We start from the raw sequence: 27,450 nt of genomic DNA on the forward strand, positions 1-27,450 counted from the left end.
CAAATGCAACTTCATCTTTACCTCTAGCCCTAGCAGGAAAGCTAAATAAGCATTTATATGTAATCACCCATTGTCTCTGCCAATGGATTCGCCCATCTCTACCAACTACATCGAATCAGCAAATCCTTTCATTAAGTGTTCAGTACTAAGAGAAAAAGAGATTGTAACTCTCAAAAGAAAATAGACCTAGGAATTTTGGGAACTTAACACCATTGAAAACTTTGTTTCTGATCCATTGAGGTATTGTTAAATGATACTAACTGAACACCACCGAAATGTCATCGTTTCCGCACAATCTGTGCCATCTATAGCAAGAGACATCCTACTCGGGAGTGCAATGACTCCTACAAAGATTGGAGACTAACATCCCCAAGGTGAAACGGCTGATTACCGTCCAATTTCCATAACTCCCATATTATCCAATTTTTTTTTTAACGTCTTGTGTCGAAATATCTATTTAAGTATGCTGAAAGTAATCATCTGTTCCCTAGTTGGCAATTTGATTTTCGCAAAGTTCTTGGAGTATGTTGTGTCTTTACAATCTCCAATATTGTACAGAAATCCGTAGATTGTGAACAGAAAGTTCGTATGGTTGTCTTGATTTTAGTGTTACTTTTGATCGTGTTAATCCATAGGTCCTTGTTTTCAAACTCAAACAGTTGGGAGTAGGTGGGTCTTTTCTTAGCGTCCTAATGGAATTTTTAAGTAATAGATTGCAAAGAGTTATTGTTGATGTTCCTCATAGCGAGCATATAAATGTGGTATCTGGCGTTCCTTAGGGTAGTGTTCTTGGCCAATTGCTTTTCACACTATATACAGTACACATGATAATATGGTTTGACTTAGAAGACAAGCTCGTAATTATTCATTACTTCTCATATCGTTTATTTATTTCCGTATATCCTTTCCTCACTGGGATATTTTTCCTTCTTGGAGGCTAATGACATCCTGCTTTTTCAACTAGGGTTGTAGCTTAGGTGCTTCTGCTGCTGCTGCTGCTAATAATAATAATAATAATAATAATAATAATAATAATAATAATAATAATAATAATAATAATAATAATAATACCGTTTAAATAACACAAAATTTAGCAAATGGTATTGTTTCCGTTCCTTTGATACCATTGCAATTTTCTTTCTAGGCAATCAATTTCTACCTCCTGTTTTCTGTACTTGCTTTTTCATCATAGACATTTTATTGACATTCCTCTAATACTAAAGAATTTTCTTTTGTGCTAATTACTCGAGTTGTTCAATTTGTGGTAGGTCCCAGTAGATTATTTCTTTATCTCGTACTCAATAAATTTCCGTTATTATTATTATTATTATTATTATTATTATTATTATTATTATTATTATTATTATTATTATTATTATTATTATTATTATTATTCTTGTTATGGTTGTTTTTGTTGTTACAAACCTAGTTGGAAAAGCAGGATGCTATAAGTCCAAGGGCTCCAACAGGGAAAATAGCCAAGTGAGGAAAGGAAATAAGGAAAAACTACTATAAGTTTATAAACAACAACAACAACATTAAAACAAATATTTCATATATAAACTATAAAAACTTGAAAATATTATTATTATTATTATCATCCAGTTTTACACGCATTCACACGAAAGCCTACTTAATTTACGTTTTAGTTATCAAAATATTTGCTAATTAAATGCATTGTTATTTATTTCAAATGTAGGCTAAACACACATGAAATATATATATATATATATATATATATATATATATATATATATATATATATATATATATATATATATATATATATATACATATATTGCCTGCGCATGCTGTACAAATATTTAAATAATCGATGGCCTATCCTCCACAAAATGAAAATTACTTATTTGTGTCTGACAATTATAGTACTAAAACATTTTTTAAGTCTTCCAATAAATCCATAGTTTACTTTTAGGGGGCAATGAATAAATCGATTTCCCTATTGATTGGAGGATAAAATTTTACTGTTATTTTCTCTTAAGTTGATTTCTTAAGATATGTTTCGTGGAAGTTATTGGACGTAATGTTAACACTGGTCAATATGAATTTGAAATATAATATTGTTGTTTATCTTATATATTTTTCAATATGAAAATTAATGCACTGTTTTGTACTGGTAATACATATTGCAATATGAAAATGAAGCTATATTGTACTGATAATGAGTTACACTTAAGGTTACACTCGGCCACACTATTCCATCTTATTTCTCTTCCTCTTGTTTTTTAGTGTTATAGATAATGTATAAAATATAGATTTTGATGTTGTTACTGTTATTTAAAAAAAAAAAAAAACATTTTAACTGTTCAGTATATCTCTTGTAGTTTATTTAATTCGTTATTTTCTTTCCTCACTGGGCTATTTTTCCCCGTTGGAGCCCCTGGACTTATAACATCCTGCTTCTCCAAGTAGGGTTGTAACTTAGCAAATAATAATAATAATAATAATAATAATAATAATAATAATAATAATAATAATAATAATAATACAGATCTCACCGTGTTTGCTTAACTCTAAGCCTTTAATATTTACGATGGTTGGCAACACTGCTCAGACATCGTGAAATGTTGGCTTACTTACAATTGTTGGCGATTGCATTAGACATAACGGTGTAACGTGGATCCACCGAACTAATAATGGCAGATGTTTCAGAAGAAAAGCTGTCAAAAAGGTAATATCTATTAGAGATTTGTTAATTAGATGTTTGGTATACCGTGGATACGAAGGTATAACGTCTAATGATTGTTTTTGCCGTGTAGACCTGAGATAAAGAAACCGCGGTACATTGCATGTAAAGGTTGCCGGTAGTAATGACAACTTCCTGTCAAACGTGAAATGAATTCACAATTTTAATGCGAAAAGCATCGTAGATTGACCATTATTTAGTATAATCTTATATTAAATCTTTAATAAGGTCTATTTGGCGTTCCTTTGTCCACTGGTGCAATGCACGTGTGTGTAATTTCCTGCATTAATTACATTTGATGTTACCTTAAAGGTTGAAGGTAATCTGGTCTCTCCACGTTATTATTCTTACGTTACAAGTTGCTCTGATAAACGCATGATCAGTAATTCAATGGTTTCATTTTACCAATTATAGACCGGTTCCTGTTACAGAATGTAGAAAAAGACAATATATTTAAAGCTTCTGTGATCTCTGGGGGTAGGTTAGGAAAGGTAAATTTTTTTTATTAGATAGAGATAAATTAATCGGGTGTATGTATATTAACGGCCATGCCCCATAACTCCCATATTTTCAACCCTATGCTCAAGAATATGGAAGTCTAAGGTGGAGAAGTAGTAACCCTTCCTGTTAGGTAGCAAGGAAGGACACAGCTTGTAAGTCAGGTTATGTGGGGAAGTTTAGATGTTTTTCTATGCACGTGTTCCTGTCTGATGTTATGCGAAGGCTCCGTTAACTCTCCACTGCTGTACTTTATGCCTTACACAGTTCAGTGAGTTGGTAAGGCCTGTGTATTTAGGGTTTTATAGTTTAGGGCAGAAAAAGCCGAGACTTAGTGTATCAGCGGCCAATTCCTCAAGCGTTGATTAAAAGTGGACATTAACTAACGTATACTTTCCCCCCTAACCTAACCTACAAGCCATATCCTTACCTACTTAGCTAACGGGGGCTAACACCCCCTTACACTGCCATATTCTGAGTTGGACATAATACTAAATTACATACAGGTGGCCGCTATCATACATAAACCCCGAAAAAGTTTTTGTTTAAAAAAACAGGTGTTTCCTTAAGAAAAACTCCCGCTTCTTCCGTATCTATTGATCTCTCTCAGATCATTAATATTTTTACATCAGAATGTAGGTATTTTATTAACAGTTGGTTATGTATGTGCAAGATGTGGAATGAATGTAGGTACAGGGGTGTATGTACGATACCGGCCACATGTGTGTATGATTTTGGCTAACTTAGAATATGGCATGTAGGGGGGGGGGTTGCTGTGGGGTGTTAGCCCCCGTTAAGTATACGGCTTGTAGGTTAGGTTAGGGGGTAAACTTTATGTTGGTTGATGTCCATTTTTAATCCACACGGGAGGAACTGGCCGCTGATATACAAAGGCTCCTTGGTACATATAGTATGTCCTAATGTTTCGTGGCATTGCATCTTTTAGTGCGGTAAAAATTAGATATCAGCATTTATGTAATCTTCCAATGAGATTGCTTTGATTTTAAAATACAAATGTATTTTTACCTTACTTGATTATACTGAGTTTCAACAATTCGGTTAGGTAAATAATAACTTATCCCTTTTGCCAAGGGTACCAGTTTGCTTTTCAACTTGTTTTCATCTTGAAGATTACTTGTTTTAGGGGTATATACTTATACCAAATTATGCCAGTTGTGTGGGATTGACTCGCCACCCTATAGCAGACCTCAAAACTGTGGTGAAATGGTAAAGAAATACTTGCTGGTAAATTTACTGTTGTAGATGTATTTTATAGGTACTTTTAATGAGTCTTTAAAAAATATATGGCATTACCTAATCTGAGGTAGGCCTACCCCACCTAATTTAACTTAGAACCCATATCCTTACCTCTGAGGAGGGTCATATGCTGCCACCTCCATTAGACTGCCATACCAAAAGAGTAGAATGTGTCATTATCGGAGGAGGAGCTAGTATTAATAGGGGTGGAGGTAGTATTAGTAGAATCGGAGCTAGTATTAGAAGGGACGGAACTAGTATAGTAAATGGGCTTGTTATTAAATTGAAGAAAAAATCGGATGAAAATGTAAAAACAACTTTGATAGGGGATTGCCAAATGGCTCCCAGTGCTAATGATACAGGATATGGGAAATCAAAGTCTGGACGGAAGCTCTACAGGTCAGAAATTTTATGGACACTCTTCTCAAAGTTTTTGTGTCATGAAGGAAGATAAAAACAAAACTTAGTCATGTATAAAACAGTAACATTAGAAAGGAAATCATTATAAAAGATAAGTGTCTAGGTTACTTATCGAAGAGATATATTTGATTGTCATTTCTTATGTCATTAGTGTTGTACTGTACTATAAAAATGCAGGTCAAGGGCTGGCTTCCGTACCCAGAAATATAGTTTGTTTACATAAATGTGTTTCAAACAAAAATGATTTTAACAGATTCAAGACTTATTTTTAGAAGAAGATAACACCACTGTTTCAATCCAGACAAATTTACAACACCAGGTCCTCCTTATTTGTCTTAGGTTAGGGAGTGATGGATCCCAAATATAAATTACAATGCTGAAACACATTGAAAACTTTCAATAAATCACCTCTGTACTTTACTTATGATAAGGAGGCCTATTTCCTTAATATTTTATTCAGGATAAGAAGTTTGAAAATGGTGATTTGCTTTTGTGTGTAAATTACTCTTATGGAGGTTTTGTATTAGGATGCTGAAAATATCCTCAAATATTATACCAGTTGAATTTACCACTGCTGTATTGGAAAAAAAATATAAAAAATGTATGTTCTGCCATCCTTATCCACATTGCATCACAGAAAAACAGAATCTTGTTGGTAGCCCCAGTGTGCGACTTTGAAAATTGAAAAAAATCTCTTACTAAAGTCAAATTTGGCTTTGCTCAGCATTCAAGTGTTATTGTAAGAACTTTTGAATTACATGGAATGAATATTAGATCATTTGAATGTGACAAATGTGAATTGCAAACAGTAGCTCCATGCTTGAGTTTTGCTATGCAGCAGCAAGTACTGTAGTTTGTAATGAACAGCAGTGATTTTTGATCAAAAGTTACTAGTTATCCTAAAACACTTTTGAAGCTTGGCGTCGGACTGAGGGTTTATCGCAAACTCTCTATGGCATTAAGTCATCTGGAAAACCTTTAGAATATCCTTTGCTTTTTTGTTACTACACATAATATAGATCATCGATGTTTAACGTGTATGACTTCAGCAAAGATAGAAATGGCTGTTGAACTTTTAACAAGGTAAACTTCAGTGGTCACCTGACACGTAGAGCAACCTGACTTTTAACTTCAACTGCTGACTAATACTAATTACTGTACAGTGTCCACATCTGGGTGTTTAAAAACTTTAGCATTTCTCCAGTTTGAATGGGTCCTTGCAGTTGTTTTTGAGGGATTCTGGAAACAAGAATATGCAGTGTTTTCTATTACTGTAATTATGATTTGTTACAGTTTATGATATCCAACATTCTTGTTCCTGTCGGGTGGCATGTCTGTTACTGCCCTATCCCTTGTGTGTGTCTGACATCACAACTCTGTTACTGCCCTGTCACTTAACAGGTGGAGGCAATCCAGCATCTTCTTTGAGTGAAAGGGCTTTTGCAAGGCACTGCACAGGAGGTTTTTGGATAGCTGTAGATCATTTGCAGCTGTTTACCAAGAAAGTGGGCCATTTTCTGTGATTGACGTCTTAAATGGGATACTGTACTGTACTTCTCTGGTTTGAACTTGCAACTACCAGTAATTGTCAATTTCTTAATATACCTTTGCCATGAGATGCTTCTCTTGGTCTCTGCTGTTAAAGGTTACCACTCAGCCATGAGCCTAGTCTTCACATTGAAAGGCCTGGATCCTTCCTCTTCGTGGGAGCTGTCGATGCTGATAAAGAGTTTTGAGCATTACTGTTATCCAAGAGAATTCAGACCAGTTTGGGACGTCATAAGAGTTTAGTTCTCTTAAATGCTCGCTGTCCAAGCTGTAAAGAAGAGCATCAGACAGATATGTGACACTTAAGACTTTGTTCTTACCAGCTCTAGCATCATGTATAGGGGTAGATAAACTACATGTCATTCCAAGGGATGGAAAGTTTTGACGACGTTCATTTCTGAGTTCTTGGCTAAGACACAAAACCCAGCAATCCCTGACCCAAAGTTTGAGTCCTTTGCCATCTCCTCTCCTAGACGCAACTAACATCGGAATGACCTAATTTTTCTGTCCTGTGAGGGTCACTACGACGCTATCTCAAGAAAACTAGACGCTTCACACCAGAGCACGAAAGTTAATTTCTTGATAGTAGTAGGAGGAAAAAGCTGATTTAGTAGGAGGAAAAAGCTGATTTCCAAGAGTACAATCTCCTTTTGTCTTCATGAAACCATCAAATTATTGTTGTGGCCTGATTGGTAACGTCTATGCCCGGTGTTTGCCAGATGGGGGTTTGAGTCCCGCTCAGACTCATTAGTGTCCTTAGTGTCTTCAACCTTACCATCCTTGCGAGCTAAGGTTGGGGGGTCCTAGCCTGGATGTAGAGTGGGCTTGAGCTATGATCATATACTAAATGGTCAGTCTCAAAGGCAGTGTCACTGTCCCTTGCCTCTGCCATTCATGAGTGACTTTTAAACATGCCGTTCTCTAGAGGGAACCATGCGCAGTCCAAAGGCATAGAGTCGGAGGAATCGGCTTGACCCTCACCTTCGGGAAGAATCTGTCCGTGGCACAAGTTCTGATGGTATGAGTCTGGAGTTGCCACAAAACCTTCACTGCCCACAGCTGTACTTGCCTACCTTTGGGAGTATACCAAATCCTTTGACACATTTTCCTGAGGACTTATGGTAGCTGTTCAATAGGTTATGTAGCAAGCTTAGCTTCATCTATCATGGGACAAGAAGCATTTTGTCTTAAATAGCGTTTGCAATGTAAGTCCAAGAATGAAAGGTAAGAATGTCTGGCCCTTTGTGCCTCCTTCTTCCCTTCTCTTTGGGTTCTAATAGTGTTGCTGCTATGGACTGTATCGGATTAGTAATGCATTTAAACTACTCGATAGAGTACCTCTTCTTTGCATTGCTTTATATTGAAGTATCTTCCCCAACCATATTTGTGAGGGAAAGATGAAGAATATATGCATTGCCATTGCTCATACATTATTCCACTGTATCAGGACACTCAATCCTATAGGACATGGATTTTGCTAAGACTTTCCACTAGTCCTTAGTGGAGTCCTAGCTTAACACCTTAGACATTTCTATGCTCAGGTAATTTTGAGGTTGAACAGGAGTCATGACTTATACCCCCATACATGACCAAAGTACATTGATATTTCCTGGTTCAGTAAAACCAACTAATTTGGTCAAATAAGGACTTTCACAACTCCTCGGGATGAGTCTCCTATTAAAGGTTGACGATTTGTATCAAGTGTAAGAATATAAAAAAAAAATTTATTCCATTTATATTTTCTAAACCATACTAAACTGACATCTTGAGTTGCACTACCTGCCCCAACCACCCTGCTAATCCTACGTCAAAGGCCTAAACAAAGGTAGCACTACCTTTTTCGGTAGGCTTTCCCCTCCGCCCAAGTTCTAGCTGCATTTACCTCATTAGAAAGAACGGCCATTTTCGCTAAGTCATGCTCCTTGTAGGTTGGCTAAAGTACCAGCCACCCATTGAGATGATAGTACTAGACAGTTACTGTTTTGGGTTCTAGTGACAGGCCAAATTGTATTAATTTGTATACCTCTCTGGGTATGGCTCATTTTTCCTTTGCTACGTGTACACCGAATAGTCTGGCGGGCTATCCTTTACACATTCTCCTCTTTCCTCATACACCTGACAACACTAAGGTAACTGAGCAATTCTTCTTCACTGAAAAGTTTAACTACTGTACTGTAATTATTCACTGGCTAATTTCCACTGGCAAGGATAGAAGAGACTTCGCTATGCTAAGCAACTCTTCTAGAAGGATACTCCAAAATCAAACCATTGTTCTCTAGTCTTGGGTAGTACCATGGGCTTCCACTGTCTTGGGTTAGAGTTCACTTGCTTGAGGGCACATTCAGTCACACTAATCTGTTTCCTTAATTTGTTTCCTCATTGGGCTATTTTCTCATTTGGAGCCCTTGGGCTGATAGCATCCTGCTTTTCCAACTAGGGTTGTACCTTAACTATTAATAATATAGTAATAATAAAGGTTTGGGTTTGTATGATTAAGAAAAATAGAAAATGCAACTTCGTGGGCAACAGATAGATTTGAAAGCTTACTAATAGTGGTCATACCCATCCCGTGTCATGTAGCTACAACAAATATATAGATACAAATAACAGTTCATGGTTTCGTAGCTCTGCTTTGATGTTCAAAAGTTCAAAAGTTTTGATATTATTTGCCCTTATCTTTAGGTTTTCATTATTTGCAGAAAGTAACATGGGTCATTTCTCAAGAAATATATGGAGGGCAGTTACAAAACATACAAATCTGTTAGGAACTTCCACCTGGAAACTGTCAGTCAAGACTAGTGATTTTTCGAGTGGCAGAGTTCTTTCTTATTCCCGCAGGTGGGTGAAACATCAGAAGCAGCTTATTTCTTGTGTATAAATTTATGATTATTATTATTGAAATTATTGTTTTAGACTGTTATTTAGAGGTTTCATAGAATTGTGTGCATGGTACACAGTGTACTCTACCATCATTTTCTGATGTTCATTGTTGAGCTTACTACATAATAGCTGTTAGCAAAGTTACAACAGCAACATCCTCAGCTGCTTGTGTTGTTTCATCCATCATTCATGCTCTAGTTGGTAGTGTTTTAAACACCCAATTTTTACATGTGTACTATATGTATACAGTTTATGAAATTAGATGAAATGTATTTGCATGCTATTTCACAAGTTTATAGTTTTGTTTCTTGCACTTTCGCAAATATTTCTCTAAATGTATACTCTAAAAACCATTGACAAGGGCAAAATAAGATACTGAGTCTTGAGGTAAAAAGGGAAATTTGTGAAGATACTACTGTATTATTTCCATGAATCTTACCAGATATTCACTTGCTATTATTTCTAAGAAGGAAGAGGCTTGAAAATCCCTTTGAAAATAGTGTATATAGAGTTTTTCCTTAATCACTACAATAACCCTTTGTTCCTTGTGGTAAGCTTATGATAATAGTATCGGGTGTGAACAGGCTTTGTTTTAGCCAGAATGCCATAACTTATTTCTTCCAAGTTGAAAATTTTAACATCTGTTTTTATCAGTATATTTTCCTCTTGTGTGGATTATTTAATCTTGGATAGTTATAAAAAAAAAAATATTCAGGGATGCTATCTCATTTTGGATTCGTGTTGGAATTAAAAGGCCTAAAGATTTTTTCAATAGAGAGTTTGTTTGTAGCTGCAGATTAGAGTTCAAGAAGTTAGAGGCATTGTCCCTTCACTGCCTTGATTTCAAGGATATCTTTGTGTACAACTGTTACATAATACCTTGGGTGTTGCTAACAAAGGACCATTCTCCTTATGACCTATAGTGATTGCCATGTCATGTAGCTGTCTTAAGTTCCTCATACAAAATACTAGTGTGTGGAGTAGTAATTGGTTATATGACATGTGAACTGACCCTTTTCTCTTCCTGTCTCCTTCCTACTCCCAGCCAAATGCCATATGCTCACTGGTTGGACTATATGCTGGCAAGTTACTTAACAGGGCATGTTGTCCCTAGCCATGACTTTAGCTTCACTTAGGGAAACCTGTAGCACAAGTGATCATCTAAATATCACCTAAGTGGTAGGTTGGCCAGGACACCAGTCACCTACTGAGATACTACCGCTGAAGAGGTTCGGTCCTTTGACTGGCCAGCCAGTATTACATTGGATCTTTCTCTTGGTTATGGCTTTTCCTTTTGCGTACACATACACCAAATAGTCTGTCCTATTCTGTACATGCTTTCTTCTGTAACCATAAACATGCCAATACTGAGATTATCAAACAATTCTTCTTCACTCAAGGTGTTAACTACTGTAACTACTGTAATGTATTGTCCAGTGGCTACTTTGCTCTTGCTAAGGGTAGGAGAGACTTTAGCTATGGTAAGCAGCTCTTCTAGAATGACACTCCAAAATCAAACCATTGTTCTCTACTCTTGGGTAGTGCCATAGCCTCTGTACCATGGTCTTCCACTGTCTTGGGTTAGAGATATCTTGCTTGAGGGTACATTCGGGCACACTATTCTATTTTATTGCTCTTCCTCTTTTTTTTTTTTTTTTTTTTCTTTTTTTTTTTTCTTTTTTTTTTTTATGCCTTGATGTTGTTGCTGGCCCTAACATTTTGATTATTAATTACCTCTCTTGTAGTTTATTTCCTTATTTCCTTTCCTCACTGGGCTATTTTCACTGTTGGAGCCCTTGGGCTTATAGCGTGATGCTTTTCCAACTAGGGTTGTAGCTTAGCAAGTAATAATAATAATGATAACAATGGAGTAAGGCCAGATAGTGATTTATGCGAGTTTACTCCCATACTCTTGTACAAGACAGCAAATTTCACATTTCCATACAGTTACGAACAACACAGACTGTTCATTGTCATTGCCTACTACTTCAGAAGTGTATCCTCATGAAAGATGAAGGTTTTATATCTTGAGGATCAAATAGAAAATCTTGAAAGCTATTTGTATTTTACCAAGAAAACAAACCATAAATAATGTGATATATCCCATGTGATTACTCCCCCCCCCCCTACTTTCTTGTTTTCTAGTGCTAATAGAAGAACTTTAATGCAAGTACAATCAATTTGCGGGGTTATTCCCCATGTCGCCATTGAGATTTCCCTCAAACTTTGTTCGGAGCTTCAGCTACTCCAACATTACAGGGAAAAATATGAGGGAATGTACTATCGTTGCACATCTTGCAGTATACTACAGGCACTACTTTATGGTCTTTGCAGCTTTCCTCAGTGCTCATAGTGTTTGCTTTATATTCTTCTCCTTCTCCTATTTCTGCTTCATTTCTTCCATTTTTGCTGTCCTGGCTCTAACATTTCTTTCATAGTGTAACTGCAGAGTTTTCCCGCCAGTTGCATTTAGGTCTGAGTGGCCTTAGGCCCCAGTGCCAGGCTGTAATGTATAGCTCAATTCATTAATCCATGAAAAGTATCCCACATGAATCACTAATGGTTAGCATTGTGGGATAAATTCTAAACAAATTTGCAATTTTTCTACAGTATATGTTATTGGCAAATGATGATTTCATGGATTCACCACTATTTTAGAGTTTTTCCTTACGTCTTAAAAGTACTAGTACTGTACAATGTGTGACTTGAACTTAGGAACATCAGTAAAATTTGAAATGACTCCTGTCCATTCTAGTTCCTTTGAATGAAATATATATATTTGTAATTTTTGTACTACAGTATTCCTTTGAATTATGTTTTTAAATTTCTCGGTAAGGTCAACTGGAAAGCAATATTACCACTGAATTCAGTTCGTGAAGTATAGTAAAGAAAATATGTCCTTGACTAAGTTTCGCTAGTTTGCTTGATTGTCATGGTGTTAGATTTTCTTAAGCAGTTTCTGGCAAAACCTATTCTTGGTACTATAGCATATAGCATGTATTGACAGATAACCATTGAAGAATTTTGTATTATGATGAATTTCACATAGAAGGTTTATGGCCGGAATGAAAATTGTTTATGGAAATTATGAGCTAAGAAATCATATAGGCTAATGTAAACCAGGAAGATGTTATTAGTTTTAAATGTGCTTTACTTGGACCAAACTAGGGGTCGGTGCACTTGAAAAGTAGAGAATAAATTTAGGCATGAGCAATTGCATTCATAGCACCATAGAATACAATACTTCATTCTAGTAAGTAAACATCCATCAGGTATTTGCCAAAAATGGAAAATGTAAGTACAAAGAAAAAGTGTTTAGTGGAGAGAAATTTATCAGGCTTTCCTTCAAGTCCACTTTATTTTTGGTTTTGTATGAGTGAAATTTTGTGTAGCATTCTTTTTTCTAGTAAAGTACTGTAATACAGTGCTTGTCTTTTGTCTAACCCTCATATGCTTCTAGGAAATTTTATTATTTTTTTTTTTTGTAGTGAGCAGAAAAGGAGACTTAAAGCAGAAAAGAAGGCTCAAGAAAAGGCTCTGAAGGATGCAAGTAAACCTGTGCAAGCAGCAAAACCCAACAAGGTATGTTATATACAATACAGTTTATATATATATATACATATATATATATATACATATATATATATATATATATATATATATATATATATATATATATATATATATATATATATATTTATATATATATACACACACACATACACATATACATAATGTGAATTATGATTCAAGTTGTACTGTGTAAGATGAAAGAGAAAAGTTATTGGTTTTTACTTCTTTGTCTGCATCTTTTCCCACTTCTATGTGGGGTCGATGTTTCTGGTCCGCTTTCTCTATCTACCTCTGTCCCACACTTCAACACCGGTTAATCCCTTTGATCGTAGGTCATCTTTGCTACAGTCCAACCACCTTTGCTTTAGTCTCCCTCGCCTTCTCGTTCCCTGTATCTCCATTTCCATCACTCTCCTCCCAATATACTGTTCATCTCTTCTCATGACATGACCATACCACCTCAGTCTACTTTCTTGGATCTTATCTGATAGTTTTCTAACGAAATTACATAGGAGAAGAAATCGGCGCAAGCTGGCATATGGCTATAAAACTTTTTAACTAGGTGTCAATATTGTTGTTATTATTATTATTATTATTACTTGCTAAGCTACAACCCTAAGCTGGAAAAGCAGGATGCTATAAGCCCATGGACTCCAATAGGGAAAATAGCTCAGTGAGGAAAGGGAACAAGGATAAATTAAATATTTTAAGAAGAGCAACAATATTAAAATAAGTATCACTTTATAAACTATAAAAACTTGAACAAAACAAGAGGAAGAAAAATAAGATATAAGATAGAACAGTGTGCCTGCGTGTACCCTCAAGCAAGAGAACTCTAACCCAAGACAGTGGAAGGCCATGGTACAGAGGCTATGGCACTACCCAAGATTAGAGAACAATGGTTTGATTTTGGAGTGTCCTCCTAGAAGAGCTGCTTACCATAGTGGGAGAAGCACCGCCCATCAGCTCACTCATACTTTCTTCGCCTTGATCTCAGCTGTGGTTGAAGACATGTCTCTTTCCACATTCACTGGCTTTGGCAAAAAATTGAAACTTTTCCCCTTTTTTTTTTTCAAGTAGGATTTGATGTGTTGACTTGAGGGTGTGTGACATGCGAGCTTGGCTGGGCAAAGCAGGCCACTCGTGTGCCACTTTTATGTCAAAGGAAGATATGGATCCTTACCATCTTTGCATTTTGTATAGAGTAGGAGGAAGAAGTACAGTAGTCTAAAAGGAATTCTTCCCTTTCCGGGTCTTCCTCAAGTCAAAGAAGTCGCAACTACTTTCTCCTGGTGCCATCGTCTCTGGCTGCTTGTTGTCTCCTTCGGAGGTTGCTCGATTAAGAGTAATGGCCGTTTAACTCTGTCAACCTTCAGGTCAGGTTGCACCTTCTCCTTAACTAGTGAGTTGGAAAAGGCTTCTGCCCGGGACTTTCGGGTTCCCCTTGAAGGATTTGCTTTTGGAGGTGTTGTCAGGGGTATAAAGCAGAAGATTGTTTCTGCTTCTGCCAGGGTTTGGTGTGGCACTTCCGACTTGAGAGACGACAGGAGGAAGTCCCCCTGTGCGGTCTCGTCCTCTTTGAAACTTCATCATTTGCAGATCCTCAACTATTGGGGGATCTGGGAGTTGGCGCTTTCCACCCTCAGTGTTAGCTTGCTGAGCTTGAAAACGGTGTTGGTCAACCTCTCCCCTCTTGGATACGAGTATGGAGATGCAAGACGATTCCGATTCAGACATTTTAAGCGGCGGTCTTTCTCCCCCTGCCAACCCTAAGGCTCCTGAAACAAATTAAAGCGAGTCTGAATCTGCTTTCTTGAATGTTTTCACTTGCATTCGCATGGTAGATAGACTAGGTAAGACCTTGAATTCCCCTCCTCAATGAAGAGATACGGTCGTAGACCTTCGCCGCGCCCCTTGAGCCAACAGACAATGGTTGGAAGTACTCGGGTCGAAGTTAGTCGGCGGGTCCATTACCAAGGTAGACTCGTAGATCTTTGCAAGAAAGGACTCTCTTGGGGTGAGTTGATTGTCAAAGCTGCTACTTCCTCCATTCGTGAGACAGGAAGTGCAGTATTACAACTTCCCTTCTCCACTGCCATCATACCAGACAGTTTCAGCCTTAGAGTAAGACTTGACATAGGAGAAACTGTTGATACAGCCGGTGATGTTCTCGGCTGCAGAGGCCCTGAACATGGAGAGGTTGGCGGAGGCTACACTTCAGGTCTCTTCATAGATGGACCACTGGTCAGGGACCATGGGCTATTTAGCTATGACCAAAGATCTGTCTGCCTGAGTAGCATCGTGTGTTCAAGAACATTGTCCTCATGGTGCAAAAGCCATCGAGTTCGTGACTCACAATGCTGTGAACCAGTAAGCCAATCGGATCCTAAAGAGGCGGGACACAATCATCTCCAGGTTTCAGAAACTGGTGCAAAGAAAGAGGCTTTTCTTCGCATCTCCTTTGTTAATACCTCATCCTTGTTTCCGCTTGAGATCGTGGAGAAAGGTGAGTCAGAACTCCCTTCATCATCAGACCATCACATCCCAAACTGCCTCCTTGACACCTGTAGTACCTAAAGCTTCTCCTGTGGCGAGACAACCACACATGGCGTCAAAGGATACTTCAAGGCAGAACACCAAGGCCATCCCTTTCAGGTCGCCCCTACAGGTTAAGAGGCAGAAAGTATAGTGGGAAAAAGCTGGTAAACGGGGACAGCGTCCACGCTAGGGCCAGCCCTCCTATACCTTTGGTAGGAGGATGCCAGCAACTTTGGTGACAGCAGTGGCAATGCCACAGGGCCGAACCCTGGACAGTCACCATCCTACGCAAGAGTTATGTCGTCCTGTTCATCAACTCTCTCCCTCGTCTAATTTGTCCTCCGCAGAGAGATCGCCAACGGACAATGCCTTACAGTCAGAATACCAGACCATAATGGAGAAAACTCTCCTAGAGGTCCTCAGCGCATCCTCAGACTTCTTCAGTTGACTTTCTCGTAAAGAAGGTTTTTTTTAGGCTTGAAACCAGTTATAGACCTATTGTCCTTGAATGAATTTGTTCTTCACATGGACCACAGCCAGTCAAAGTGTAAGACTTCATGATCACGGGTATACCATTTCTAGTGCTGTGTTTCAGTCTGTTCACTAGAGTGTTCACCCAGTTTTCAGCTTTGGCACGCACCAACGCCATTCATTTTATCCACTATCTAGACAATTAGCTAATCCTGGTAGACTCGTTGGAGACCCTTCTCCAACATTGAGTCATGGCTCTAAAGTTTTTTCGCCATTCGAAAAGTCCTCTTTGGAACCCAAGCAGAACCTGGTATATCTTGGAATGCAGATAAACGCCTTACAAGCGAAAGTCTTCCTGTCGCAGGAAAGAATCGCAAGATTCAAGGAACCGGCTCGTAAGTGCCTGATGTGAAGCCCATTACAAGGTCATCTGTGGCTGTGCCTTCTGGGTCACCTGTCCTCATTAGAGTGTTTAGTGCCCAAGAGTCATCTTTGCATGTGGTCACTTCAGTGGCAGCTAAAGACCTTTTGGTCTTAAGGCAGTAACCTTCCCGTAATGCTCAATATGGTGGGATCGGAGCAAAGGAAAGACTCGAGATGATGCATCTTGGATTCAAACCTTCTCAGAGGGGTAGGTCTTCTTTTCTCCCCCTCCTGTTCTGATGCTTTCCTCAGATACATCAAAAGAAAGTTGGGGCGCTCACCTACTGCAGCACATGGCCTCCGGACTGTGGTCAGTGTCAGATTGGCTGGGCCATATAAACCTCTTGGAGTCAAAAGCGATGCATCTTGTTCTTCAACATTTTCAAGAGCTCCTTTCGGGTCATTTGGTAGCGTTGATGAGCGCCAACGCCACTGTAGTGGTATATCTAATAAAATAAAAAGGTACTGTACTCTTTCATGGCAACTTAAACTAGCCATCAAAATTCTGCAATGGATAGAGGACAAAGCTTTCTCCCTGTTAGCCTGATTTATACATACATACATATACCAAGGCACTTCCCCCAATATTTGGGGGGTAGCCGACATCAACAAATGAAACAAAACAAAAAAGGGGACCTCTACTCTCTACGTTCCTCCCAGCCTAACAAGGGACTCAACCGAGTTCAGCTGGTACTGCTAGGGTGCCACAGCCCACCCTCCCACATTATCCACCACAGATGAAGCTTCATAATGCTGAATCCCCTACTGATGCTACCTCCGCGGTCATCTAAGGCATCGGAGGAAGCAGCAGTAGAGGCATCGGAGGAAGCAGCAAAATAACATATTGGCTGACAATCTGAGGATGGAGACTGATAGTTCGTTCCGAGTGATGACTTAGTGGGATTAGCTGACTATAGACCTGTTCATGACATCCCTTAACCAGAAGTTTCCTTTGTACTGCTCGCCAGTACTGGACCGACAGGCAGTGTTTCATGATGCCTTCCAACACCTGCAGGATGACCTGGATGTCCATAGGTTATTCCTTCTCTGTCTAATGAAATGAGGAAATTCCTCAATAGGGTAAGATCTGCAATCAACCTATCCATGACGTTAATAGCTCCGTTATGGCAACATGCAGAATGGTACCGGGATCTTCTGCTGCTGACGGAGGTTCTGAAGGAGCTAACTTCCCTCCGAGACTTATTGCGCCAACCACATGTTGAGATTACCGTCTAGCAGTGGGATCGCTACCACTTCACACCTTGACCTCAATGAGAGAGGGCTTTTGCAACCAGTGGTGAAAAAAATGTCTGGTTACCTAAGGAAGTCCTCGACCTCAGTTTACTTGGCAAAATGGGTTATCTTTTGTGTTTGGTGTTGCGGAAAGTGTGTGTTCATTTGGATAGCCGCATATCTCTTAATTGCTGAATTTTTACTCTATTTCCGAATGGAAAAACTGCTCAATCTCGGCTGCAAAAAGCTATTGCTCAGCCTTAGCAAAGTTTTTAGACTGAAACAGTTGATATATCCTCTTTGGTAGAGCTGTCCGTACTCCACATTTTTTAAGAGATATCCTCAGACAGAAGTGAGACCACGACTTTGTGGAACGTTGTCAAAGTTCTTCACTCTAAAAGGACCACCTTACGAGCCGTCATTATTATTACCAGCTAAGCTACAACCCTAGTTGGAACAACAGGATCCTATAAGCCCAAGGGCTCCAACAGGGAAAAGTAGCCCATTGAGGAAAGGAAATAGTGTAATGAAATAAATAAACTACTGTACCTGATAAAATTGAAATAGAATATTTTAAGAATAGCAAAAGCATTAAAACATCTTTTATATATAATCTATAAAAAAAAAACTTAAGTCAGCCTGTTCAACAAAAACATTTGCTGCCAATTTTAGTCAACTTAAACAGATTTATTTACATTGTTTTAAGCCTTCAAAAAATTTTCCCTATGGCTCAAGACCATTTTTCAATCTACTATATGATTTATTGCACTAGTATCCTGTCTTTGCTGGTGTATGAGAAAAATTTACTTTCTGCCTTGTGGTGTTTGTGTGATCCTTTAAATTGGCCAGATTCATTACAGAATCGTGTATTGTATATCTGATGTTTTCACTTGCGTGGTATATGTCCTTTTTGAGTCTTTGCAAATAAGAAGCTTCATGTCTCTCTTGTCATCTTATTCAGTATTTATGTAGATTTTTTTTTTTTAACTTTTGGGTTGTAAGTTGTAACGTAGCAAGTGATAATAATGATATTTACAACTGACCTAAGGTTTAAAACCATTTCTTTTTTATGTATGATGTACACAATATCTTGTTGTACCTTTTGTTTTCATTGCCAGGCTTTAGGATGTGTTGAATACACTTCAATTATTTCAGACATTTTAATTGAATAAGTGATTGTAGTTCAGAAGTAATTTTGAACATGGTTTTGACTGAATAAACAGGTGACAGAGATAACAGGACTTATCTCTCGAATATACTCATCTTCCATAACGTGAGAGTAAATTAAACTGATTTCATGATGGCTTTGCGATCAACTAATAGTAGTACACCAAAATGATTGGAAACTTTTTGTTTATGGTCATACATTAGTGTGAATTTATTTTATTCTGTACTAAAGGTTTAGAGATAAAAGAAGGGATTTCTCTTTTACAGTAGATGATGACATTTATTTTATTAGGAATCTTGAAAAAGACCACAGTTCTATATAAGGTTAAATGTTATCTTTTATTTACTTTTTCCAGATTAATGAAGAAGAAATAAGTGCTAATGAATATCTGAAGTTAAGAACTCAATATGTTCAGCAACAAAAAGATGAGGGAAAGGTTGTATACCCACACAAATTCCACGTGTCGACATCACTCTCCGACTACATCAAAACTTATGAAAATTTGGAACAAGAAGTTGAAGGAAAAGAAGTGGTCACGGTTGCGGGTAGAGTGCATGCTATAAGAGAGAGCAGTCAGAAGCTAAGATTCTATGACCTGAGAGCTGAAGATGTCAAGTTACAGGTGAGTGTCTTCCTGTTAATTGGTATTTGTACTGTACACAATAAGGCATATTGGTAGTTCTGCATGAAACTGTTCTTTGCATGCGTGGAAGTAAGGCTGGATATGTTTTGCCAGGTACCATTTAGAAATTACAGGCCTCAATTTGATATGATGTTTGGGGTGTTACTTGTATTACACAGGTTATTCATCAAGTAGTACTGGAATATACTTTTTCTTATTCGTGTTATTAATCACTGTTAGAATGATACACTAGATGAAAGCGAATTAAACTTGTTTAACTTATTACTAAAGGTATACCATTTAGCTGTGCTTTTTAGAATAACTAATTTCATTATTTGACAAACATTACTTCTAAGATTTTTTTAATTTTATATTTATGAGAAGATTACCTATTGTGTATGTTGTATGAGTGTCATTTTTTCCGTGATTTCGAAGAGGAAAATTTGTTAGATGAGAAAGGCACTTTTCTAGGACTACTGTGATTAATAATTTTGAATCATCTAGCATTTTCCATTGAGTTGGTGAAATAAATTGTGTGTGTGATATATTACTGTACTGTAAGAACACAGCCAGGTTTTGTTACTTTGAACCCTTGATAGTAGGTCATCATCATCTCCTATGCCTATTGACAGAAAAGGTGCTTGGTTAGATTTTGTCAGTAGTCTCTTATCTTGAGCTTTAAAATTAATACTTCTCCATTCATCATCGCCTACTTCATGCTTCATAGTCCTCAGCCATGTAGGCCTGTGTGTTCCAACTCTTCTCGTGCCTTGTGGAGTCCAGTTGAAAGTTTGGTGAACTAATCTCTTTTGGGGAGTGCGAAGAGCATGCCCAAACAGTCTCCATCTGCCCTTCACCATGATCTCATCCACATATGGCACTCAAGTAATCTCTTATAGATTCATTCCTAATCCTCTCCTGCCATTCAACTCCCAATGTTCTTCTGAGGACTTTGTTCTCAAATCTACAAAATCCGTTGGATGTTGTTTCATTGTCATACCACGACTCATGTCCATACAGTAACACCGATCTCACTAAACTGATATATAGCCTGATTCTTATATTTGATTTCCAAATTTTACTTACCTAGCCATTATCTGGTTTGCTTTTTTCAATCTTCCATTAAACTCAAATTCTAAAGATCCTGTATTAGAGATCATAGTTCCTAAATATTTAAATGATTCCACCTCATTATTACCCATAATTTGTCGTAGTTCCAGAAAAATCCAATTTGAAAGTACTTTCATGAGAACTAGATTTTTCTTTGTGGTATATAAATGTTTAAATATCTCAGAGTTAGTTAATGATGTACTGTATTAACAGGATGACTAGCCTCTTTTGAGGTATGAAGTAAAAGTATCAAGTTTAGGTATAAAGGAGCCAGGATATCAAACATAAAAAACTGTTCCTTTCAGAAAAAAGTGGAAAACCCGTAGCATATATTTTTTGTTAATTGAAATGTTTACCCAATTTTTTTTTCATATACAGTACTGTGTATTCATCAGTTTTTATTGAGATTTGGGTACCAAGGCAATTGCTTAGATGTCACCCTGGTACTTGCATTCTCTTTCCACTATAATGTCATGTAGAGTTTTAAAGTATTTGAAAGTGGGATTCTCATCACTTGAGTACTGTCAATCTGATGTTTTAGGCTATTTGGATGTATGACCTAATTGACGTGTGTACAGTACACTTGAACATTCACACAGGTACATTCTTTTGAATAACCAAAATATATGTGGAGATGAATGAGAATAAGATTTCAAACCATTATCTCGGAGGATTATGTTGCTTTAAAGATCTTAGGGGGCTGGAAAACATTAATCTCTTCACCCCGAAATGGGTCCCCTATAGTTGTTTACAGATAAAACTGGTAAATTTTTGTATTGTATATACTGTGACAAAATTTGGCAACTTTTAGTGAATATCGAGTAATCTCGCGTGTAGAACACATCGTAAGTGAAATTTGAGACCCCCCATAGTTCTACACTAATCTCTCTGACACTCGGTAACCCAGCTTATGTTCAGTGCTTTACCTACCCTCAACTCCATGCAGCCTTGTTTTATTGCTGGTATTAGACCGATGCTTTAAAAAATTAAAACAATCTAACAGCTAGTTGGTGCTCTAACTTACTGGTAATGCCATCTGTTGGCAAGAATAAATTACTGTATGATCGTTGCCAGCGCTGCCTGATGTATGACCTAGTGCTATATGACCTACGGGCTTCTTATTTAAATAGTGAATTTGTACGACCTTTAGTCCATATGCAAGTTATTTAAAGTTTATTTTTTATTTTCTAATGGTTGTAAATTTTGAAGTCATGTTGTACAAACGATTACAAAGTACTGTACGGTATCTGGCAACACTTTTCCTTATTTTTACTTGTATGTTTAAGTGTAGTGGCAGAATGCTTTTATAAAAAAGATTCTACGTTACTTTACTTGTTGCTTTATACTGCTGGCTCTATTTTTGTGTCGATTTTTTTTTTTTTTTGCGTGTGTGTGTGTGTGATTGTGTTGCATGCCCATACAGCTTGCTTATTTCCTGCTATTAAGATGTCTTGTGTATGCTTATTGCTTGTCTGTACTGCCAAATTGCTTTTATTATTATCATCATCATTAATACTACTACTATTATCATTATTTATTTTATTAATTTTATTATCATTATTATTTCTTGCTAGCAAGATGTCTTGTGTATGCTTATTGCTTGCCTGTACTGCCAAATTTCTTTTATATAGCTATATCTTTGCTTGTGTAATGTACAGCTAGACCGTTTCAACAATATATGCTTAAATATGCTAAAAAAAAAAATTTCCTGGAACTGACCTGCTGGAACAAGGGTGCGTCTTACATGCCCGTGTGTCTTATAAGCTGTCAGATACGGTTATCCATGTATGAGAGTTGGAAAGGATTGGTTAATGGAATCCTTTATTAAATCTTCTCAAATAACTCATTACCAATAAGAAAAGGGAGAGCCATGTGGGATGCACATTAGGCACTACTAAAAGGTCTTTGCAGTATCCCGTTCCATTCCTGGCTTCACTCTCTTTGCCGCCATCTGCTTCACCTCTTTTTGGACTTTTCCCTTGGTTGCACATCAGCACTAACTGGCCTCCCCAGCTACTGCGTGTTGTGGCCCAACTTCAATAGATTCATTTATGATGTCTAGTACAGTGTCATTAATCTCAGTTTGGATTGTATATTGATGTGATTGTTTTTAATTACCTTCACTTTCTTTTTGCACCTTTGCTCAATTTTCTGCTAATTATCACAGATAACAAAATTTGGGGTTTAGAGTAATATTACAGAATATAAATGTTGGTTATGTTACAAACATAATATGGCTGCCAATTTAACTAAGAGTCAGAGTCTCTCTCTCTCTCTCTCTCTCTCTCTCTCTCTCTCTCTCTCTCTCTCTCTCTCTCTCTAATTATCACAGATAACAAAATTTGGGGTAATATTACAGAATATGAATGTTGGTTATGTTACAAACATAATATGGCTGCCAATTTAACTAAGTCTCTCTCTCTCTCTCTCTCTCTCTCTCTCTCTCTCTCTCTCTCTCTCTCTCTCTCTCTCTCTCTCTGCTAATTATCACAGATAACAAAATTTGGGGTTTAGAGTAATATTACAGAATATGAATGTTGGTTGTTACAAACATAATATGGCTGCCAATTTAACTAAGAGTCAGAGTCTCTCTCTCTCTCTCTCTCTCTCTCTCTCTCTCTCTCTCTCTCTCTCTCTCTCTCTCTCTCTCTCTTAATTATCACAGATAACAAAATTTGGGGTAATATTACAGAATATGAATGTTGGTTATGTTACAAACATAATATGGCTGCCAATTTAACTAAGTTTTTTTTTCTCTCTCTCTCTCTCTCTCTCTCTCTCTCTCTCTCTCTCTCTCTCTCTCTCTCTCTCTCTCTCTCTCTCTCTCTCTCTCTCTCTCTCTCTCTCTCTCTCTCTTTTTTTTTTTTGTGCACAGAGGATAATCATTTTTTTTTTCTAAGTTATTGTTTGTTTATCTTTTAAAAGTTATTGAAGTGGGCTCTGCTTTGATAGAAAAAATTAGGAAATGCTTTAACGTTAATAACAGATTGATATAATACAATATGTCATATATAGGTTGAACTCTGAAATGAGACTAGTCAATTTTTCAATAGAAAAGTATTTGTAATAAGTTTGAACTTCTGAACTACCCATTTAGGAAGGTCATTCCACAATTTGGTCACTAAGTGGAATAAAGCCTTTTGAGTACTGTCTAGTACTGAGCCTTATGATAGAGAAAGCAGGTCAGAAAAATTGTTCACCGTGAACCTCATATGGGTGTACTGCTAGCACATTGCTCTGTAGAACTACCTTGCTCTTGGATTTTCATTCCTTCCCTGTGGTATGTCTTCCTTATTAGCAGTTCAACCTCTTGATCTTGACCATGCAATGGGTTTTTAGGCCTAATTTCTCAAAGTGAGCCCTATGTTACCTGATGGTCTTTTAACTACTCAATAATGATAGCAACAGGGAGATTTGTACTATAACACATAGGTGGGAAACACTGTGCCATATTTTACCGAATTTATTGACAGACTAATTTTTCATGTGTTGTGTTCACGCAATAAACTTTGGATTGGTGGAACTTGGGTTGATTGTAACTGAGCAAGTTTAAATTTTACATTTTATTCAAGAAAAATTTTCATAATCTCCCAACCTCATAATAATTGTACAGTATTGCTATATACAGTATATTCATAGTAAGATGCTGATAGAAGTCTTGTTATTGTTCTGGTACCTAAACACCTAGCTCGCACTTGAGTCGCTAATCTTTAAGTCTGGCTTTAATATTAACCCTTTTACCCCCAGGCTCTTTGGAAATTTCCAACCCTTAACCCCCAAGGGGTTATTTTTACCCCAGCACATTTTGCAGTATATTTTTTTTAAATTGCTCTTACAGCCTTAATTTTTGTCATAGAGAGGTCAGGTTGGTCTCATTCTCTTGGAAAATGCCTGAAGTTTCTCAAAAAGATTATCAAAAATATGAAAAAAAAAAAAATTTATAGCATATTTTTGCAAGGACGTACTGGTACGTCCATGGGGGTAAAGGGATGAGTTTTGTGAAACGTACCGGTACGTCCTTTTGGGGGTAAAAGGGTTAAGGAAATTCCAACCAAAGAGATATCTGTAAGAGCATCGATATCTGTAGTTCAAGAAAAACAGTAAGGTCCTCAACTTACAAACATTCAGATATACAAACAAGTCCAACTGAAAATCATGTCTCGGATATTGTATCAAAAGTTCATGACGAAATACTGTAATAAAACAGTATTATATAATTTAATGCAGTAAGCTAGAACCCATTTCCAATTAAAAAGGGACTATTAGTTGACTTTTTCAGCTGAAAATTATAGGCATGTGAGTTTGGCGAGGCCTACCCTAGGCCAAAATATAACAAAATATAAGTTATAAACAGGTTTTTGGAACATATTAAATTTGTAAGTTGTGGACTTTTGTACAGTATTCCTATTATTAGCTGTTTTTCTAAGTGAGAAAAATCAGCATTATTTTGTTTTGATCAAGAAAGAATCCTTGAACCTATATGATGAAATAAGGATTGGTAGTTTACTGATCAAATAATTCATTATAAATTTCCTATTTTTCATTGCTGTGTTTTGCTTTACAGGTAATGGCCAATTTAAGATTTTATGAAAATGAAGAATCTTTTATGGAAGATTGCAACAAAATAAGAAGAGGCGACATCATAGGTGTGAAAGGCATAGCTTTACGTACAAAAACAGGTGAACTCTCCATTCGACCCACTAAAATAGAGGTGTTAACCCCTTGTCTGCATATGCTTCCTCATCTTCACTTTGGTGTGAAAGATCAGGAAACTAGATATCGACAAAGGTATTTAGATTTAATTATTAATTCCGACATCCGTAAGAAGTTTATCGTCCGTGCAAATATAATTTCATATATCCGTAAATTCTTTGATGACCTGGGCTTCTTGGAGGTGGAAACACCAATGATGAATGTTATTGCTGGTGGAGCAACTGCTAAACCATTTATAACTCATCACAATGATTTGGACATGAATCTTTTCCTTAGAATAGCACCAGAATTATATCTGAAAATGTTGGTGGTTGGTGGCATTGACAGAGTGTATGAAATTGGAAAGCAGTTCAGAAATGAGGGCATTGATCTTACGCACAACCCTGAATTTACAACTTGTGAATTTTACATGGCCTATGCCGACTACAACGATTTAATAGAATTAACAGAAAAGTTGGTGTCAGGCATGGTCTACAGCATTTTTGGTTCATACAAAGTCAAGTATCAGGCTCAAGGTCCAGGAAGTGAAGAATGGGAAATAGATTTTAAACCCCCATATCGTAGGCTCCATATGTTCCCAGATCTTGAAAAGGCTTTGAATGTTAAATTGCCCCCACCAGACCAGTTAAACACGGAAGAATCTCGCAAGCTTTTGAGTGATTTGTGTGAGAAACATGAAGTGGAGTGTCCACCACCACGAACAGCTGCTAGGCTCTTAGATAAGCTTGTGGGAGAGTTCTTGGAAGAGCAGTGTATCAACCCAACATTTATTATGGATCATCCACAGGTTATGAGTCCTCTTGCCAAGTACCACCGATCTATCAAAGGTTTAACAGAGCGATTTGAGCTTTTTGTTGCCAAAAAAGAAATTTGTAATGCATACACTGAGTTGAATGATCCTTTAGATCAGAGAGCACGATTTGCGCAGCAAGCCCTTGACAAAGCTGCAGGAGATGACGAAGCTCAGATGATAGACGAGAATTTCTGCACTGCTTTAGAATATGGCCTTCCCCCAACTGGAGGATGGGGTATGGGTATTGACAGATTAACCATGTTCTTGACTAATTCTCACAACATAAAGGAGGTTCTATTTTTCCCAGCGATGAAACCTGAAGATCATAATAAGAAACCTGGAGATGATAAAAATTCAGATAAAGAAAATAAGCCTGCAAGTTAACACTTATGTTCTTTTAAGTTAATGATCGACTCGCTACGTATTTTTTTTTTTACTTGCGGCTTTACACTTTTCATAGCTTTAAATATGTACCTCTACGGAAATGTAATTTAAAAGGGATAGGAATAAAGGATGTTATCCAATTTTTACATGGGTCGTTTTCTTTATTGTTTAGATGAAAGTAATTTCACAAATTATTTAAAATCATGAAGTTACTTGTAATTTGTGATTTTATAAGCTGATTGTAATATATTCCAATGCATTATAGGAAGTTTTATTTCCAATACCTCTAGCTGCGTAAGATGATATTTTTGGAGTATATATGTCGCTCTGTAAAACTGTTTTAGTAATAAGAGTAATAGAAATCTTTATTTAGTTATACAGTACACCAGTTTTCTTTAATAACACTGATTAGCATTTAAGGCTTTTTACCCTTTTACAATTAATGTCGGACAGGTTCAATTACTGGTAACATGTAATCAGTACAAGGTTCACACTTTCCTTAGAAAAACTGAAAAAGACAAGTTTCTCCTGAACTGTGAAATTTATGACAACATTGTTACTATGATTAACTAAACCAAGAGAATATATTTCTATGATGTGTATTAACCTTAAATTTTTTCCAACACTAAGTACTTCGAGGTAAGTACTGTTAGGAAAAATACAAATTACCTAAAATTTGTGATATTTAATGTATGCTTTTGGATGACAAAAATTTTTGAGCCGTAAAGATGTCTATATATCTTATAATAGCCTAATTAAGAAAGTTAGGTGTCTTAATGAAATATAGGAATTTACCGAAAGTGGGTCACGGGAATCTAAGCAGTGTTTTGTTTAGACCTCATTTATATACAGTATTTGATGCATAAAACTTTGATCCTCGGTAATTATTACGGCTAGTTTTTATGAATTTCCTTTTTTAATATGTTATTCTGGCTACATGCTAGCCTGTCATTTTATGCTAGTCTTGTAGTATTCTTCTGTTGAAGGTCTAGCTAATGCAGACAGGATGATACTTTTAGAAACATTCTTACGTGTATTTTAAAGAAAAAATTTAAATACAATATAAACACTTGCCAGTGAAGATATGCTAACTTTATTAATGGTGATGAGTA

The 27,450-nt window shown here is 37.0% G+C and overlaps 1 protein-coding gene across 2 annotated transcripts; it reads left to right on the top strand.

Annotated features, from left to right (window-relative positions):
* Positions 1 to 2,542: 2,542 nt before the first annotated feature.
* Positions 2,543 to 26,600, top strand: LOC137638601 (lysine--tRNA ligase-like). Of its 2 annotated transcripts, XM_068370814.1 has the most exons (5): positions 2,549 to 2,692; positions 9,130 to 9,268; positions 12,799 to 12,892; positions 19,072 to 19,338; positions 25,013 to 26,600. In XM_068370814.1, exons 1-5 carry the CDS (start codon positions 2,665 to 2,667, stop codon positions 26,336 to 26,338), a joined length of 1,854 nt encoding a protein of 617 aa, XP_068226915.1. In that variant the 5' UTR covers positions 2,549 to 2,664; the 3' UTR covers positions 26,339 to 26,600. The 2 variants fall into 2 exon arrangements, with proteins under 2 accessions (XP_068226916.1, XP_068226915.1); XM_068370815.1 differs by lacking the exon at positions 9,130 to 9,268 and having other exon boundaries at positions 2,543 to 2,692.
* The last annotated feature ends 850 nt before the right edge of the window (positions 26,601 to 27,450 follow it).

This window comes from Palaemon carinicauda, chromosome 3, assembly GCF_036898095.1.
Source record: "Palaemon carinicauda isolate YSFRI2023 chromosome 3, ASM3689809v2, whole genome shotgun sequence".
Classification (NCBI taxonomy): Eukaryota; Metazoa; Arthropoda; class Malacostraca; order Decapoda; family Palaemonidae; genus Palaemon; species Palaemon carinicauda.